The 18,005-nt window shown below is 38.9% G+C and overlaps 1 protein-coding gene across 2 annotated transcripts in view; it reads left to right on the top strand.

Annotated features, from left to right (window-relative positions):
• The window catches only part of TGFBR1 (transforming growth factor beta receptor 1), a 57,327-nt gene extending 50,382 nt beyond the window's left edge, over positions 1–6,945 (top strand). For both annotated transcript variants that reach the window (XM_040631660.1, XM_040631661.1), the window contains exon 9: positions 1,801–6,945. In XM_040631660.1, the coding sequence (XP_040487594.1) occupies positions 1,801–1,926 (126 nt within the window). In that variant the 3' untranslated portion in view covers positions 1,927–6,945. The remainder of the gene's footprint in view (positions 1–1,800) is intronic.
• Positions 6,946–18,005: the final 11,060 nt, after the last annotated feature.

Below are 18,005 nucleotides of genomic sequence, written 5' to 3' on the forward strand. Positions count from 1 at the left end.
GTAGTTGAAACACATTAAGAACATGAAACGAATAGAATAACTGAAGAAGTATCTTCCAGAACCTTCTGGTCTTTTCCAGTCTGGACTTGTAGCTCCCTAGGCCAACTGTGCAGCTTTCATCTTGGGATATCCCTCACCTTTTGTCCTGGGATTCCCTTTGCCTCTGTTACAATGAATCTTCCTTCCTGGACCTCATGACTTCCTGTTTCTTGGTTAATTCAACTTCCCCCATCTTTTAAGTCTCTGCTCAGATGTTACCTTGTTAGTAGACATTATACCCATTTAAAATATCACCTTCTTTTCTTGGCGTATTTTATCTCCTTCCCTAAATGATGTTTCTCCTTAGCACTTACCACTGACAGTCCATGTATTTCACTTGTTTATTAATGATATGCTTTGGCTCCCTACAGCATGGGCTTTATGAGGATAGGGATTTTGTCTGTGTGTTCTCTTTTGTATCCCCAGTACCTAGGATGGTATGTGGTAAATGGTAGGCTCTCCATAAATTTATAATTTTGTGGAATGAGTATATGTATATCACATACATTTGGTCATTTTTATATGGAAACCAATGTTCATTTCTAGGAAATGTCCCTTAAGTATTTCTTTGATTTTGTTCCTTTCTGTTTTCCTTCGTTCTCTTTCTCCCACTTTAGTTTTGAATGTTAGACCTCTTGAAGAGGCCTTCCTATTTTCTTATCTTTTCCCTCTTACCTGTCCCTGATTTTTTCTAAACTTTCTGCTAGGTTTATCAACTTTTATCTTTTTTTAATCAGGTTTATTTTCCAATTCTTCTGTCATATTTTTCCAAAGTCAAACAAGAAGAAAAAACTGGCAGTGATGAATCTGAGTATTTTCTTTATCTCTTTGAGGATATTAATAATAAATTGTTGATATTTTCTTCTCTGTACAACTGTTTTGTCCAAGTTACTTTGGTCTCTTTGTATCAGCTTCTGCATTCATACTGCTTTCTCTGATGTCTGATCAAACTCCTCTTCTCTTCATGTTTAATGACAGAACACTGGAAGCTGATGGAAGCTTTGTGCGTGTGAACGGAGCTTATCCACTGTGACCTTTAGGGTGACCTAACTGGGTTGCTTCCATCAGTGGTTGGGAGCCACCGATGTGTCGGTATCTTCAGATCTTTCCTCTTGGGCTCACATTTCCCAGAGAAGACTCTCTCAGTCTCTTGCCTGGAGGAGTATCTACAAGTTGCTGCCTGTGTTTTGGGGAGAAAACCTATGGTCTTATCATTTAGTGAGTTGTCAATATGGAACTTTGCCCCCATGTTCCCCAAGTTAGAAGTCTGTTTTACCCTCTCAGATACAGCCTCTAGTCTTTTGCTGGGGTGGGAGTGGGCCAGGCGCTCAACCGTGTGAAGGTTGGGGTGGGGTAGGTATCTGGGGTTCCAGCTCTTTTGGCTGATCCTCCTGTTTTTAGCTTGAACTTCACATCAGAGGAACTCAGTGCAGTTAATTCCTTGGTTCTAGGGGAGTTTCTGTGTGAGTCAGGTTCTTTTTTGCCTTGACAGCTCTGGTTTAGGATTCAGCTTTTTCAGGTCTGCTAAGTAAGTTGGCCCTCATCCATCTGCTTTCCAGCTGCTGACACCAGTATCCCCCTGATGGGAATTGAAGTCATTTCTATTCATTTGCTATTACAGATAATGTGGAAATATAACAAAACAAAAAACGTGGACATATGTCACTTGGAAAGAAGATGTACAGAGTAAACATCTTATTCAGATGAATGGCAAGCACTCGTTGGCACTCATTAATTATTTTTCTTCTATTTTTTTTGCAGGCCTTGAGGGTAATGGCTAAAATTATGAGAGAATGTTGGTATGCCAACGGAGCGGCGAGGCTTACGGCTTTGCGGATTAAGAAAACATTGTCACAACTCAGTCAACAGGAAGGCATCAAAATGTAGTTCTGCAGCTTTGCCTGAACTCTACTTTTCCTTCAGATCTGCTCCTGGGTTTTAATTTGGGAGGTCAATTGTTCTACCTCACTGAGAGGGAATAGAAGGATGTTGCTTCCTTTTGCAACAGTGTAATAAGGTCAACGAGAAACTCCCCAGGATTTCTTTGGACCCAGGAAACAGCAGTGTGGGTCCTTTCTGTGCACTATGAACACTTCTTTCCCAGGACAGTTACAAAATGTTGTGTAGTCTACCTTTATTTTTTATTAACACAAAACTTGGGTTTTTTTTTTTTTTTTTTTTTAAAGATGATTGCTGGTCTTAACTTTAGGTTAACTCTGCTGTGCTGAAGATCATCTTTAAGGGTAAAGGAGCTGGATTGTTGAGTTATACGAAACATTTCTTATTTTTAAAGAAAGTGATTTATTCCTGGTTAGTACATTCTCAGAGGATTCTGAACCACTAAAGAGTTTCCTTGATTCAGACTTTGAATGTACTGTTCTATAATTTTCAGGATCTTAAAACTAATACTTATAAAACTCTTATCTTGAGTCTAAAAATGACCTCATATAGTAGTGAGGAACATAATTTATGCAATTGTATTTTGTATACTATTACTGTTCTTTCACATATTCAGAACATTACATGCCTTCAAAATGGGATTGTACTATACCAGTAAGTGCCGCTTCTATGTCTTTCTAATGGAAATGAGTAGAATTGCTTACAGTCTGTGTGTCTTAAAAGGTGTAGTATTTTAATTCAAAAAGTTTATTTATCTGGGTAACCCAGACTTTTTCTGTTTTGTTTATTAGAAGGTTTTTTTGTAGTATGTCATTTGGTATTCCATTTTGAAAATGCCTTTCTCCTACCAAAATGTGCTTAAACCACTAAAGAAATGAAGTGGCATTAATTGGTAAATGTTATGGTCATTTTTGAATATTCTCACATCAAGCTTTTGCATCTAAATTGTGTTGTCTCAGTATACCTTAAAAAATTCAAGTGGCACTGTAGATGCTTATAGTACTCTAATAATTTAAAACTTGTAGCATACAGACTAATTTTTCTAAAAGGGAAAATTTGTCTAGCTGCTTGTGAAAAGTTTTGTGGCATTCTATAAGCCATTTTTTTCTTTATCTGATCAAAGACAGTGTTATTTTTTTAAGAAATGAATTACATTTAAAATTAGGGTATGGTTAATGTTAAATAATAGGCCTTTTCTAGAGGTAAAGGTAGTTAATCATTTGAGTAGGTAACAGGTGTGCAAGAGAGTCACATTTGTTATGTAGGAGTCCGTGTTCAGTGGACTTTCTGTCTTTGTAACTAAGGTTAGAGTTAGCGTGGTTCTGAGGTCTCACTACACTTTGAGGAAGGCAGCTTCTAATTCAGTCTTTCCTTCTGTGTGCAGATACTGCCACTGCTTAATTTATATGATTAGGTAATAAGTTTAGTACACCCTTGATATTTGGGAGAATGGTAGCTAAAGAACATTCTGAGTATAGGTTCTCCATTTACAGATGTTTTCAGTCAAATTCAGTGTTTAAAGCAAACTCGTCATGGTCTTCACACTAAGTCGAAACTAGCTTATAATAACTGGTTTTTACTTCCAGTGTTAAAAGTCTTTTAGGGCTTTTACAGTTTTCAGAGCTCTCTTTATCACTGTGATCTTATTCTGATGGGAGAAAAACTATCATAGCAATGAGGCAAGACATTGACTTTATAGTGCTATCAATTTCCAAAAGAAAGGGTCAGAATAACCTTTATAGTATTTGGTAAGAGATAGTGGCCATTTACTCTGACTGAGCTGCATTCTGATTATGTCTTACCTGTTAAACATAGAATAAATTTGAAAGACTATTTGGTCTTAAAGCCAAAGTAATTTTAGAATGAATGACATATGCATAGGAATTTAGTGTCAATTTCATGTGTTTAAAAACATCATGGGGAAAATGTGCTTAGAGGTTAATATTTTGACTCCAAATTTGAGGGCTTTTTTTTGTAGCTACCATGATTTTGTCAAAGCAAATGAATGAGTTTGAGGGGTTTGTTTTATAATTGTGTTGTATTTCCTGTTTAATAATCTCTAGCTCTGTGATTAGGTATATATATATGGTTTTTTTTTGTTTTTTTTTTTGGCCATTTCTAAGCCTACCAGATCTGCTTTATGAAATCCAGGGGACCAATGCTAAAACTATTTTTATATAATTTTAAGAACATACCAAAAGTTCTTGTCTGATTTAAAATTGAGATACATGATTTCTCACTTTCATGTAGGGTAATCAACTTTTACTGAAGATACACTTTATTAAATCAAAGATTGAGTTGCAATTATACTATTTTTGCCTAAGTGGTTAAAATGTACTTTTGGTGAGTCAGGGAATTTTTTTAAAAGTTGGAGTTTAGTTCTAAATTCGGTTTACATATTACTGCAGCAAATTCCTTTTTTGGCTAATGACAGTTTGATAAACCCCAATTAGTTAATATTGAAAATGAAAGTCACTTAAAAATGAAATAGATCATTATTACTATGGCCATAACTGCAGATACGTTTGACTAGAGTATTAATTTTGTCATTTAGATACACAAGCCTTTGTTTATACTGCCTATCTTCAGATGCTCACCTTCCAAAATTAAACTTGGTTTAAAATATACCTTCAGACCAATTACCTGTCCACATCCATTTTTTCAGTTCCCCGGAGGAATGGGGATGAGGGAGGTATGACCCAGTGGGGCACAGGAATCCCTGGTCCTTCCTTCCTAACTTCACCTTAAGTTTCTCTCAACCTGCCTTCCTGCTGGTCTCTGCCTCAGAGACTAGTTGCCTTGCCGCCATGCTTCCCCGCCCATCTCCCCTCAGCAGCCTTTTGACTGAATAGCTGCTTTTGAAATCTATAGTAAAATGGTTGATGGAAGTGGGGGACATGCTTCCATTTCCTTGAGTCACTGGATGTTGCTGGGAGGGTTCTCTGAGTTTGGAGGTGGGGTGGATGATGGCCCTGCTGGCTGCCCTGTTGTGACTTAAGCTATGGCCAAGGAGTGGGAAGGCAGCAAGGCAGCAGCTATGGCAGTAGGAGCTGTGCCAGAAGCAGCGGCACATCCCACCCTCTAGAGGACAGGGTGCGGTCCGGAGAGCTGAGCCTGTAATTCTGCCGTAGTGATAGTGCTCAAGAAGTGCCTTGAGTCCGTGCACAGTGACATGGTTAATAACATCAAGAATTCCACGTTTCAGTTCTCGTTACAAAATTTAAGTGGTCACTTGGCCATTTTGCAGCTCATGCATGAGCTACCGTTAGTTCCGCCGCTACATCTGAGAACTGTCCCACATAGAGTATTTTATAAAACAAGATGGCATAGTGCTAATTAAAATGCAGAACAAAACCCGTATCCCATTAGACATGTCCTATCTAGAGTTTATTTTTATCCTTGCGCTGAAAGAGGGATTGTAAGTCAACTGTTGATTTTTGTTTCTTGACTGTGGCAGTGTTCTGGCTCCAAATGGTGGAGATTCTGTTACAGCTTGGCAGGAAACACCAGTTCAGATATTTCTGAGATCCTAAAGAATAGGTCTGGACATGTAATCTGTAGCTCCTAGTGTCTGTTTTGGAATGCTGGACTACCAATGGGCCCTCTCTCTAGAAATGCTGGAATTCTAAGACATTCTGAGGATTGTCAGTACATTTAAACTTTTCAACACCATTATGCAATCTTATTTGTAATTGTAGACTTTAAAGAATGTATTTAATAACATTCAACCTGTTTCTTAAAGCTTAAAAAAAGAACTTAAGTGAATTTGTTTTTATTTTTTAACAAGATTTGTGAATTGAATATCATGAACCGTGTTTTGATATCCCTTTTTCACATTGTGCCAATGGAATGGGGTGTTTGATATTTCTTTATATGTCAAGGAGATGCTTCAAAATGTCAATTGCTTTAAACTTAAATTACCTCTCAAGAGACCAAGGTACATTTACCTCATTGTATATATAATGTTTAATATTTGTCAGAGCATTCTCCAGGTTTGCAGTTTTATTTCTATAAAGTATGAGTGTTATGTTGCTAAATTACTCAAATGGTACTGTATTGTTTATATTTGTACCCCAAATAACATCTTCTATAGTTTTTGTTTTCTGTATTTTATTGTATTTGTGCAAAATTCTTTTGGCTTTATCAGTGTGATCTCTGCCCTTTCAGATGTGTACAGAGAATGTCCATATAAATTTTCATTTAAGTTGAATGATTTTGAGAAACCTGTAAAGAGGAAAGAAAAACAAAAACTGCAGTTCCCCATAAGTTTTTAAAAGATGTATATTGTATTTGTAGTAATATTCTGAATGAGTTGTAAATAGGAAGTAGAAGAGCGATGCTTATGTGAAGTCCTAACACTACAGTAGAAAAATGGAAGCAATGCAAATAAATGACTTTTTTCCCAAGTGCTAGTGGCGTAATTTAAAATAAAGTGTGTATATTGGATCCCGAGCCATGCTGTTATGAAAAGTAGTTGCTGTAGATAGACATTAGAATTTTTAAATTATTCCCCAGTACAAGTTACATTGTAACGTGGTTGAGAAGTGCCCACCTGCCCCAAGGTGCCTCCGTGGGCGTCATAGCTTCTTCCCATGTGTGCAGGGGTTGCTGATCTGTCAGTGGGCAGGCTGGGACCTGCCTGCCTGTGAACTATGTTGCCTCTTGCTCAGCAGATTTGCTAAGGTTGTGTTAAAGTGATGTTATTATTTTGATTCTCAAAGTTTTGCAGTTATTTTCAAAAGAAATTTAGAGTGTTTTCATCTTTCCTAATTTAAGGATTTATGAGAATTGGCATAATTTGTAGAAATAGGCTTTGCTTTTTTTTTTTAAGTAGATTTGAACAGTTAGTATGCTGGGAGTGGGAACTTGGCTCATGAGAAAACTGAGCAGATAGTGGATAAGGAGGTGTGGCCCCCAAACTCTTGACTAACAGTCGGGAGTGGTTTTGTGGATTGGCTTGCTCTTGCGTTACAGACTGTCACTTCAATTCAAAGACTGGACTTAGGGATTTTTTTTCCCCTTCCTCCATAATAAGACACATAACCAGGATATAGAGCTTTTGTTGAAAGATGGAAAAAAAGTGAAATTATTTTTAACACATAGATTCAGAGAAACAGCAGAACCAGCTTTATATACTGGTCTCTTCGAATTTAGAAAAAATGTTTTTACATATGTGGTCTTATGGGCATATCTTGCAACTCTGCACTTTTTGTTTGTTTTACAGTTGAGGATTTACAAAACAATGGAGCTATTCTGAAAGATGAGTAGAAAAACTTGATGTTATAAAAGCTAAGGCTCAGTTGTGCATGGTTCAGCCATGCATAATTTTTAAGAATTGGGAAAGAAAGAACACAAAATCATTACAGAAATAAAGGATACTTTATGAGAGCTAAAGAGAAATGGAAAAGGTAAGAAATTAACTATTTTCTATTAGAAAGAATAGAATCATAAAGGGGGATTGGCAACTTAAGTATTTCAAAGGGGAAAGAATCTATTGAGAGAGGGTAAGAAAAACTGGAAGTTAAGGGAGTATTGGTGTAGACCGATAATAAAATGTGCACGCGCTGTGGTAGGCAGCACCAAAACACTTGGGATCTGAATGTAGTAGATGGTGTACAGGGAGGTCTGTTTCTTTGTTTAAAGGGAGGTGTGATTGAGAAACTATTTGGCAATGTTAGGCATTTTTATTTTTTTTTAAAGATTTATTTTAGAGAGTGTGTGCACAAGTGGGGGGGGAGCAGAGGGAGAGAATCTTCAAGCAGCTCCCCTCCTGAGCCTGAGCAAGGTGCCTCTCTTGGGGGCTCCATCCACTGACGTATGAGATCATGACCTGAGCCAAAACTAAGAGTCAGACACTCAACTGCTTGAGCCACCCAGGCGCCCCAGTGGTAGACATTTTAAAAGGAAAAGCTATGTGGGAAAGGTTATGGACATTGCCAACCATAAAATAACAGTAGAACTGTTGCTTGGCACCCATGGTACTCACAGGAGGAGTCAGGTGGTCATTGGATTCATAAGCTGAAATAGATGTGGGCACTCAGGGGTGGATTAAATACAGTTTTGAGACTTAATTCCAGACATGAAGAGATGATTGCACTTGTCATTACCTAGTGTTTGAGTTTTTCCAAGTGCTTTCATATGTATGATCTCACCTGATTTTTGCAACTAGGACAGATGGTGGCTAACTGAGTATCCTAAGGAGGGGACAGAGGGCTGGAAGGAGCCTTTAGGGAATGCGTGAAGGTGAACTGGGTGTGGATTTCTAGGGGTGAGGCCAGAGAGGGCAGCTAATGTGTAAGAGGCTCAGGAGTAGCCATCTCTCCTTCACAGGCCTTCCACTTTGTGAGCTTCTTTCACTCCTGGTTTGTTCCCTGGGAGTCTGATTTGGGAGTTCAAAGCCTTGTAGCTTGGGAGGCCCAGTGGCAGCTGGGCAAGCCCCAGAGCCAGCCTTAGTGCTCACCTCAGTCTCAAGGAGAGAGAGGCCTCAAAAATCTCTCATAAAAGCAACAACAACCCCCCCCCCAAACTTAGAAAGCTGAACATTCTAGATGTTCTCAATATGTAGCGAACCTACCTAGATTTGAACAGGCTACAGCAGTTATAAACAGTACAGGCAAAATATGCCATGGAGGGCCTACAGGCACACTCTCTCTGGTTCCTGAGTAGGGGAGGCTCAGGGAGGGCACTGGGTACAACAGAGTAGACTTTTGTACACCAAGCTCAGATCTTTCCTTCCTTTCCCAACTCTTGGAATCAAAAGAGTGTAGGGAAGGTGACTCCTGCTACCCTGAACCCCTCTAGCCAGCTCAGAAGGGCTGGACATCCATCCTGTGGTTATGACTCAGATTTAGGGCCTGCAGATTCCAATTAAGTTGCCACTCTCCCCAGTAGGCCCCAGAGTGTCTGGTATTTCTACATCTAATCGTAAAGCCTGCTTAGGATAACAGTCCCCTTGGGAATCTCTGACTCAAGACCAGCGGAGGGACTGTGGGTTCATGGGTGATGCTTGCACTTTCAGGAAGCTCCAGGGATTTTTGGCTGGGAGGATTTGGATACTACTGGCTTTCAAAAATGAGGGCAAAAAACTAAAGAGATAAAAAGACTCCATTTGTTGCCTGTGGATCTGCTTTTAAAGAAACCTTTCAGAATGAAAATAAATAACACCAGATGGTCACTTGAATCCACAGGATGGAAGGAAGACTACTGGAAATGGTAAATACGTGAGTAAATATAAAGGATTATATAAATATATTGCTGACATAACAAATTGCCACAAATGTACTGGCTTACAACAATACCCATTTGTGATCGCACACTTCTGTAGTTCAGAAGTCCAAGCATAATGTGCCTGAGTTGGTTCTCTGCTCCATGTTTTAGAAGGTCAAAATCAAGGTGTTGGCTGTACTGCATTCCTTTGGGAGGCTTAGGATAAATTCACTTGCAGGCTTGTTCAAGTTTTGGTAAAATTCGGCTCCATACGGTTGTAAGACTGAGGCTCCCATTTCCTTGCTGACCGTCAGAGGAGTTGTTCTCAGCCTCTGGAAGCCACTCACAATTCTTGGCTATTGGTTCCTTTCCTCCCATCTTCAAAGCCAGGAACAGTAATGTGGGTCCTTTTCATACTTCATCTCTCTGATCTCCTCTCCTGCCCCATCTTGGTTCTCTCTTCCACTGCATTTCTCTCTGATGGATTCTTCTACCTCCCTCTTGTATTGTTCATAGATTACATGTGATTACAGTGTGATTACATTGGGCCCATCTGGATAATCTAGGATCATTTCCCCATTTAGTAACCTTAATTTCATTTGCAAAGTCCTTTCATGGCAGTACTTTGAATAACCAAAGGATGGGAATCTTGGGGAAACATTTGCATACACAATAAATATATTTTTTTCTTTTTTAAATGGCATGTTATGGTATAAAGCAATAATGGTAACACTCTAACATAGATGCAATGTATATTATAATAATAGCACAAAGGAGGGAGTAGGAAATGGTGCTGTATTGAAACAAACTTCTATGTTTTATTGGAATTATGTTAGTATTAATTTGAAGAAGACTGTGATAAATTGAAATGCATATTATTGTAGTCCCTAGACCAAGCACTAACACAATGCTCAAAAAAAAAGAGTTGAAAAATCAAGAGAAATTAAAATGGTATACAAAAGAAGAAAGCTGGAATTAATATGTATTATATATATGTGATATATATAATCACATATATCACATATATATATCACATATATATAATACATGTTAATACATATGTATCTATGTATTAATATCAGGCAAAGTGGGCTTTGAGACAAGAAATAGAAATAGAGGACATTCCAAATGATTTTAAAAAGGGTCAATATATATGAGGCATCTGGGTGGCTCAGTCGGTTAAAGTGTCTGCCTTTGGCTTGGGTCATGATCTCTAGGTCGTGGGATGGAGTCCTCTGTTGGGCTCCCTGCTCAACAGGGGGAGTCTGCTTCTCCCTCTCCCGCCCCTTGCTTGTGCTTTTTCTCTCTCTCTCCCTCTCTTTCTCATAAATAAATAAAATCTTTTTTTTTAAAAAGGGTCAGTATATCAGGGAGATATAACAACTATTAATGTATATGCACCTAACAACAGAGCCCCAAAATACATGAAGAAAAAGTGACAGTTTTGGAAGGAGAAATAGACAATTCAACAATAATATTTGGAGATTTCAATATCCTACTCTCAATAATTGATAGGACAACTTGACAAAAAAGCATATAAAAGAACGCTGTTAGTCAACTTGTCCTGACATTTGCAGAACACCACCCACCAGCAGCAGAACACACATTCTTTTCAAGTCCCCATGGAACGTTCTCCGGGGAAGACCATATGCTGTGCCATGAAACAAGTCTCAACAACAACAAAATGAAATCATAGGAAGTATCTTCTCTAACCATGTTGAAATTAAATTAGAAGTCACCAACAGAAAGAAATCCCCAAATATATGCAAATTTACACATTTTCTAAATAACTCATATTGAGGAAATCACAAGGGAAATTAGAAAATAATTTTAACTAAGTGAAAATGAAAACATCCAAATTCATGATATACAGCTAAAGTGGTGCTGAAAGGGAAATTTGTACTTTTAAATACCTATATTTGAAAAGTAATTTAAATCCCACGAAGATAGATACAAAATCCTTAACATTAGCAAACTGAATCCAGCAACAAATAAAAAGCTTTATACACCAGGACCAAATGGAGTGTATGCAAGTGCTGCAAGCTTGATTTACCATCCCCAAATCAATCTTTTACACATTATTAATAAAAGAAAGGATAAAACCCATATGATCAACTAAATAGACAACAGGAAAAGCATGAGACAGAATTCAGCACCCATTCGTGATAAATACTCAACAAAGTAGGAATAGAAGGCAACTTCTTCAACCTAATGAAGGACTTTTCAATCTATGAAAAACCACGTCTAACGTTAATGGGGGGAGAGTGCTTTTCTCCTGAAATCAGGAACAAGTCAAGAATACCGCTCTCATTATTTCTATTCAACCTTGTAATGGAGGTTCTATCCAGCTCCTGCTGTCCTTTGCCAAAAGAAGGAGTCATTTAAAGTAGGAAAAAAAAGTAAAACCATCTTTATTCACAAATGACATGGCCCTGTAAGATTTTATGGAACCCACAAAACAAACAAAAAAACCCAACCAGAACTAGTAAATTTAGCAAGGTTATAGAATACAAGTTCAATACACACACAAAAGATCTAGTGAAATCCTCTATATTAGCAAAGAACAATCCCCCCCAAATTAAAAAAAAAATCCACTCACAGTAGCACAAAGAGAACCCAGAAAGAAATATTCCATGTTTGTGGATTTGAGGGTTCAGTACTATTGTAATGGCAGTTCTCCCCAAATTATTCCATATGTTCAACTCAATCCGTATCAATATTCCAGCAAAATGCTTTGTTTAGAAATTGACAAACTGATCCTAAAACATATGGAAATACAAAGTATCTAAAACAGAATCATTTTTGAAAAGAACAGAAAAAGAATATTAGAGGACTTACCCAATTTCAAAACTTACTATGAAGCTGCAATGAAGACAGTGTTTTATTGACGTGAAGATAGGCAATATGGACCAATGGAACAGTATTGAGAATCCAGAAATAAACTCTTGCATGTATGACCAAGTGATCTTTGACATATGTGCCAAGACAATTCAATTGGAGAAAGGACGGTCTTTTCAATAAATGGCGCTGGAACAATTGGACACCCATATTAAAAACGAGAGGAAGGAAGGGAGAAAGAAAGTTATTTGGGCCCTAACTTCATTGTAGACCTAAAGATAAAAGCGAACAGATAAAGGTAAAAGGCTATATAACTTCTAGAAAAAAACGGGAGAAGCTCTTTGTGAACTTGGGTTAGGCAAAGATTTAAACTGACATAAGCAAAAGCCATTAAAAAAGCAGAACCGTAAGTTGGACATCATCAAAATTAAAATCTTTTGGGCTTAAAAAATCTTTGTCAATGAAAAGATGAGCCAAAAGATGGAGAGAGAGAATTTACAAATTACGCATCTGATAAAGGACTTGTATGCAGAATACATAAAGAACTCTTAGAACTCAAGAAGACAAATGACCCTATTAAAAATTGGTCAAAAGTCTGATAGACATTTTCCCAAGAAAATCTACGAATGGCTAATAAACACAATTTCCTGAAGACTGTTGATGAGATTAGAACCATAATGAAAACCACTCCATACCCGCTAGAATGGCTATAATCAAACAAAACACCAAGTGTTGGTGAGGATGAGAAAAAACTAGACTCCGATATTGCTGGAATGTAAAGTGGTATAGTCCCTTTGGAAACCAGATGGGCAGTTTCTTAAGACAGTCAATTATGAGCCTACTATATGAGCCAACAATTCCATTTTTTACATCTCTACACAGAATGGGATTGGCAAATAAAATACAAGATGGATTTCAGGTAAACAACAAATAATTTTTTTATATAAGAATATCTCAAATATTGCTTGAGACATACTAAAAAAAATCACCTGAAATTTGAATTTAACTGGGTGTCCTGCATTTTAACTTGCTATATCTGGCAACCCTTATCCAAGAAAAATGAAAACATCCACACAAAGAATTGTGGGTGAATGTTCATAGCAGCATCATAGCCCAAAATTGAAGCAATCGAGATGTCCACCCAACTGGTGGATTGATTTTTTTTAAAAAGGTGTTCTATTTATGGAGTGGTTTACTATTCAAAAATAAAAAGGGACGGACTACCGGTATATACTGCAACATGTTGGGAGACCACAGATCCCTGCAACATTTCCCAGTCATTGTACAACCTCTCATTGTGTTTCATTCCCATTTTAACCCCCGTAGGATTTTTAGGACTTTTCTCTCCCTCTTCGCCTTGAAGGAAGCAGACGGCTCGCATACATTTCCCTTTCCTAGCACCTGAGCAGTAGCGGGTTCAGTGATTATTTGGAGGCTCACTCTGCTGGGTCCTTGGATTCTCAGGAGCGTGGTGTGATTGGGGTGTCCTGTCAGAAACCCAGTTCCACTGGTTAGGGTTGTCTTCTCTGCAGACCTCCAAGCCACGTTCTGTTTATGAAGCCACATCCCAGTGTATGCACACTTCCCTCTAAGGCCTTGTCCTTGAACGGCTGCAAGGCTGGCCTCTGTAGCTGGAAATGAGCCTCCCCGCAGCAAGGACCAGGTGGTTCACTGTGACCCTCTTACCCAGAGCGGGGTTTGGCTCCGAGCAGGCCCCAAGAAGAGCTTGTTGAATGAATGAACATCCAGTTTCAGGAATTCGGGATGGATCTGAACTGACCTGACAGAATGCAGCTATGGAGCTGTGTATTTACTTTCCAGAAGCAAAGTCTTCCACCCTGGGGCTCCCCAAATGGAGGGCCTGCGAGCTCTTCTTACAGGCTTTGCAGCCTGCAGCCTCCCTTCCTTCCTCCTTCCTTGTGGTCCCACTAATCCCTGGCTTCCCTCTTGCTGTTCTGTTCACTTCTTCCATCAGCTACTCCCATGTCCTTTTCTTCGTATTTTTCTCACACTTGATTTTTTTTTTTTCCCCTAAGACAGTGGGCTGTCTTTAGAACCCAGTACCTTTTAGTACGATGAAGTTTGGGGCTTTTTGATTTAAATTATTTAAAGTGAAAGAATATTTTTTATACTTAAATGGTTATTGAGCATTGACAATATAGCAGATTCTGTACATATCATTCATGTCTATTATTCTTGCACTGTCCTTCAGATTAAAAAACACTCAGAATGCTTACTTACAGCGTTCCAGAACTCAGCCCAGCTTATAAATGTAGTGAACCGGATGATTTTAGAAAAGTCTTTCCAGTTCTAATATTTTGTGATCCTGATGTAGTTTTTTCTTTATGTTTCTTTTTAAATCAATGAATGAAGTCTGCTTTGATCTTATTGGGATGTCGATATTTTCAAACTTCACTTTAAAAAGGAACAAGACTTTTGTTTATTAGATTGTAGGGCCTAGGTTTTTAAGGAATGTGTCCTAAGCGGGGTGAGTGCGATATGGAAATCCAGTGCTTGCTAAACACGAGTTGGGTTTGGCAGACGCCTCACCAGATCTAGTTTGACTCCTTCTGGACTCTTTGGTGCCTTGGCTCTGTTGGCGTCATTCCAAAAGCCAGTCTATGGATCTGTGTCTCTGGCTGTAAGGGGACTTGCACACTACTTGACATATAGTAGGCACCCAGTAGGGATTTGTCAAACGCCCGAGCACCAAGGCCATGTAAGCTAACATCTCAGAAATGCAGACAGACATTCTTTCTGTAACCTCAGGATGGAGGGTTACCCTGCCTCTCTACCCATTTTTAGTGACCAGGGATGCATTCACTAGTTCACAGGACAGTATAAGTTATTTTTGGAGAGGAATACTTATGAAAAGGTCCTTTCGGGTATGCTATCCCACCTCATCGTTGGTCCCACACGCCAAACCTTTGCCCCAGTGTAGCCGTGTCGGATATTGGAGACCCTGTTGTCCCTTGGGCCAGCGCTTGCTAGGTTGAACACACCCCATTTCTGAAACTGTTGCCCATGCCCTCCCGAGCGTCTCTCTGTATGATCCTGCTAGTAGTCCTTGCTCCCGGGAGAAGATAAACCAGCTTTCAGGATTGTGCTGGTCTCAGGGGGTACCGTCATTTACTAAAACAGAAAGCCTTCTCAGCTCAGCCTACTCTCCAAGAAGTCCTCAGCAGATGGCAGTGTTGATCTTTCACTGGTTTTTGGTCTGCAGACAGTTTTTTTTGTTTTGTTTTTACAAATTTAGAACAGCCAACATTTCTGCCTGGCTTTAGATTGCGGGGTTCCACAACATGTCGTTCTTTAACTGAGGGGTTTTTATCTGGGCCTTACCAAAAACCCTAAGTCCCTCGGGCAGGCTAATAATTAAGCAATCTTCAAATTAATATTTCTATTTAAAATTTTTTGAATCTATGCCTGCCTGTATAAATTCAAAAAGATACAGAAGTGTAGAAAGTAAAAGTGAGTGAAGGTTTTCCAGGTGTTCGACTGGGCATGTAGAATACGTCTATAACAATGTGTATAAACATCAGTGGGGTCACACTATTCGTATTACTCTGCAACTTACATTTGCTTCCTCACAGAGTGTGCGTTCTTCCACATCAATACATACCATCGTCATTCTTCCCACTGTGAAGGTTTATAACATTTACATTCTGTTCCAGAACCGTAGTCAAGTCTTCCAGGCTTGAACTTCTGAATACTTAAACCCAATAAAAATAGCATTTACCATACTGTGGTTATGTAAATATCAATCACAGCAGAACAAAATGAAATCAGATCTACAGTGAGATAAAGAAAATCCCGTGTACTTAACGACAACCACAAAATTGTCAAGGTTCAAATCTGTCTTTTTTTTTAATGGAATTTCCCACTTTATTTTTAAAGTTAATTGAATTAGAATTGACGTGCAATATCCTATGGGTTGCGGGTGTACAACGTAGTGATTCGATATCTGTATACATGATGACGTGATCACCGTGGTAGGTCTACTTACCAACTGTCACCGTACAGAGTTGTTACCATATTATTTATTATAGTTCCTATGTCAAAGCTGCCATTTAATTTCATTTTTACTTTCCTCACTTTTACTCAGCTATCACTGCTCTTTACTAGTTTGTTTTAATCTCACGTTCCTTGAAATCTCACTCTTGCATTCCTTTTGCTTTGCTGCAGTACCCCCTTGAGTAATTTGTGAATTTGAGTGCCGCCATCATAAGATTTCCCAGCACAGCTGACTGCTGGTTTGGCTGAAAGTATAATTTAGGCTCAAATTCATAGGTCATTAGAATTTTAAAGACCTGTTTAAAAGTATTTCTGATGTGAAGTCTGATGTTAGTCACTTTTGCACTCCTTTGTAGCTGACCTATTTTTTTTTTTTTCTTTCTGGAAGACTTTGAGATTTTTATCATTGTTCTTGGGGTTCTGAAATTTCAGTAGGTATCTAAGTCTGAATCTTGTTTTTATTTATCCTGCTTGGTACTTGATGGGCTCTTTCAATCTGAAGATTTGTGTTTTCCCCGAGCTAAGAAAAATTTTCTGTTGTGTCTTTGATCTCCCCCCTTCCTTTTTCTTTTTTTTTCTTTTCTTCTTTTTTTCTTTCTTTATTTTGTGTGTGTGGGGGGGGCGGTTCTTTCTTCCTCAAACTCCTATTGAATGAATGGATGTGAACCTTCTGGGTCTTTCCTCTGTCTATGGACTTCTCTTTCATTTTTCATTGCTTTGTGGTTTTTTTCCTGTGTTGTAGATTTCATTGACTTCCAGATAACTGGTTTGGTTTTTCAGTCTTGGCCATATTATTCCTTCTGTTTGCTGGATTTTTAAATTTTGATAATCCCTTTAAATGTACAGAATTGATTTCTTGTTCTCTTGATGGCTCCCCTTTTAATGGCAGCTAGCTCTTGTTTTAGGGATTTAACATTCAAATCTGTCCAAAGGTACTTAGAGTTTTCTTCCTGAACATTCCCTACTGTGTCTTGTTTTTTTCCAAGGTGGCTCCTTTTAGTTTTCTTTGTTTAGCTTTCCTGCTATGGGTTTTCCTCAAACGTTTGGTGTCCATTCACTTTCATAAATGAAGGACTGGATTAATCTGCTTAAGTAGTTGGCAAGGCCCATTTCCCAGGTGGCCTTTTGCTTGTAGGGGAGGGCAGGCTACAGGCTCCTAGCAGCGGTTGGGCTGTGTGGTCAGCAGGCTTACCTCTAGGTTGCAAGCTGGGGATGCCCATACTTGCCACTGTAAGAAGAGTTTTCAGTAATGGACGGGAGCACTTCACTATGTTTTCCTTTTGGACCGAGCAATACCCTTTTCCCCTGACAAAAATGTCCCTGCTGAGTATCTAGAGACTTTAAGCTCTATTCTACTTCTGAGATTTGACACCCATGCTAGGATCCCTTCCTGGATAGAGCACCCACAGTTTTTGGAAAGTAAGTTTTGAGTCTTAGGGACCCAAGAAACATGGTTTCTCCTTAGGGGTTGGGGGTAGGGGCAAGGGAGAAAGGTGGGGGCCCTACTGAGTTCAGTCCCTTGCTCAATTATTCTGATGATGCCCTGCATTTCTGGTTTTGAGTTCTTGGGTCTGAGTTGGGAGTTTCTCTGGAACTCCCTTGAGAAGGAAGTTCTTGGTCCCGGAGTTCGGGGCTGTGGTTTACCCTTACTCTTTCTCAGTTAACCCATTCGCATCTGCTCCCAGCTTCCTGTGTTTTCTCACACTTTCTGATCTGCTGCCATGCCGTCTTGTTTTCTAGTATTGCTACGATTTCATTCTCTGAAAGATACCTTCTGTTTTCATCTAATGAGTCCGTGGCACCGTGGAGAGGTGGATGCATGTGCTCAATTTGTGACTTCCAGTGTGCCGTACTGTTCCAACCGAAAGGTTTTCTTAATGCACATGGTTCGAAGGGTAGAAGATGGATATATAAAGAGAAAATGTCTTCTTCATCCTAGTGCAAAAAAGACGCCTAGTTGTTCCCTTCTGTCTATGCTTTCCTTCTTCTGTTAAAAATAAAGCCCCAAA

The sequence above is a fragment of the Ursus maritimus genome, unplaced genomic scaffold, assembly GCF_017311325.1.
Source record: "Ursus maritimus isolate PB19 unplaced genomic scaffold, ASM1731132v1 scaffold_17, whole genome shotgun sequence".
Lineage (NCBI taxonomy): Eukaryota > Metazoa > Chordata > Mammalia > Carnivora > Ursidae > Ursus > Ursus maritimus.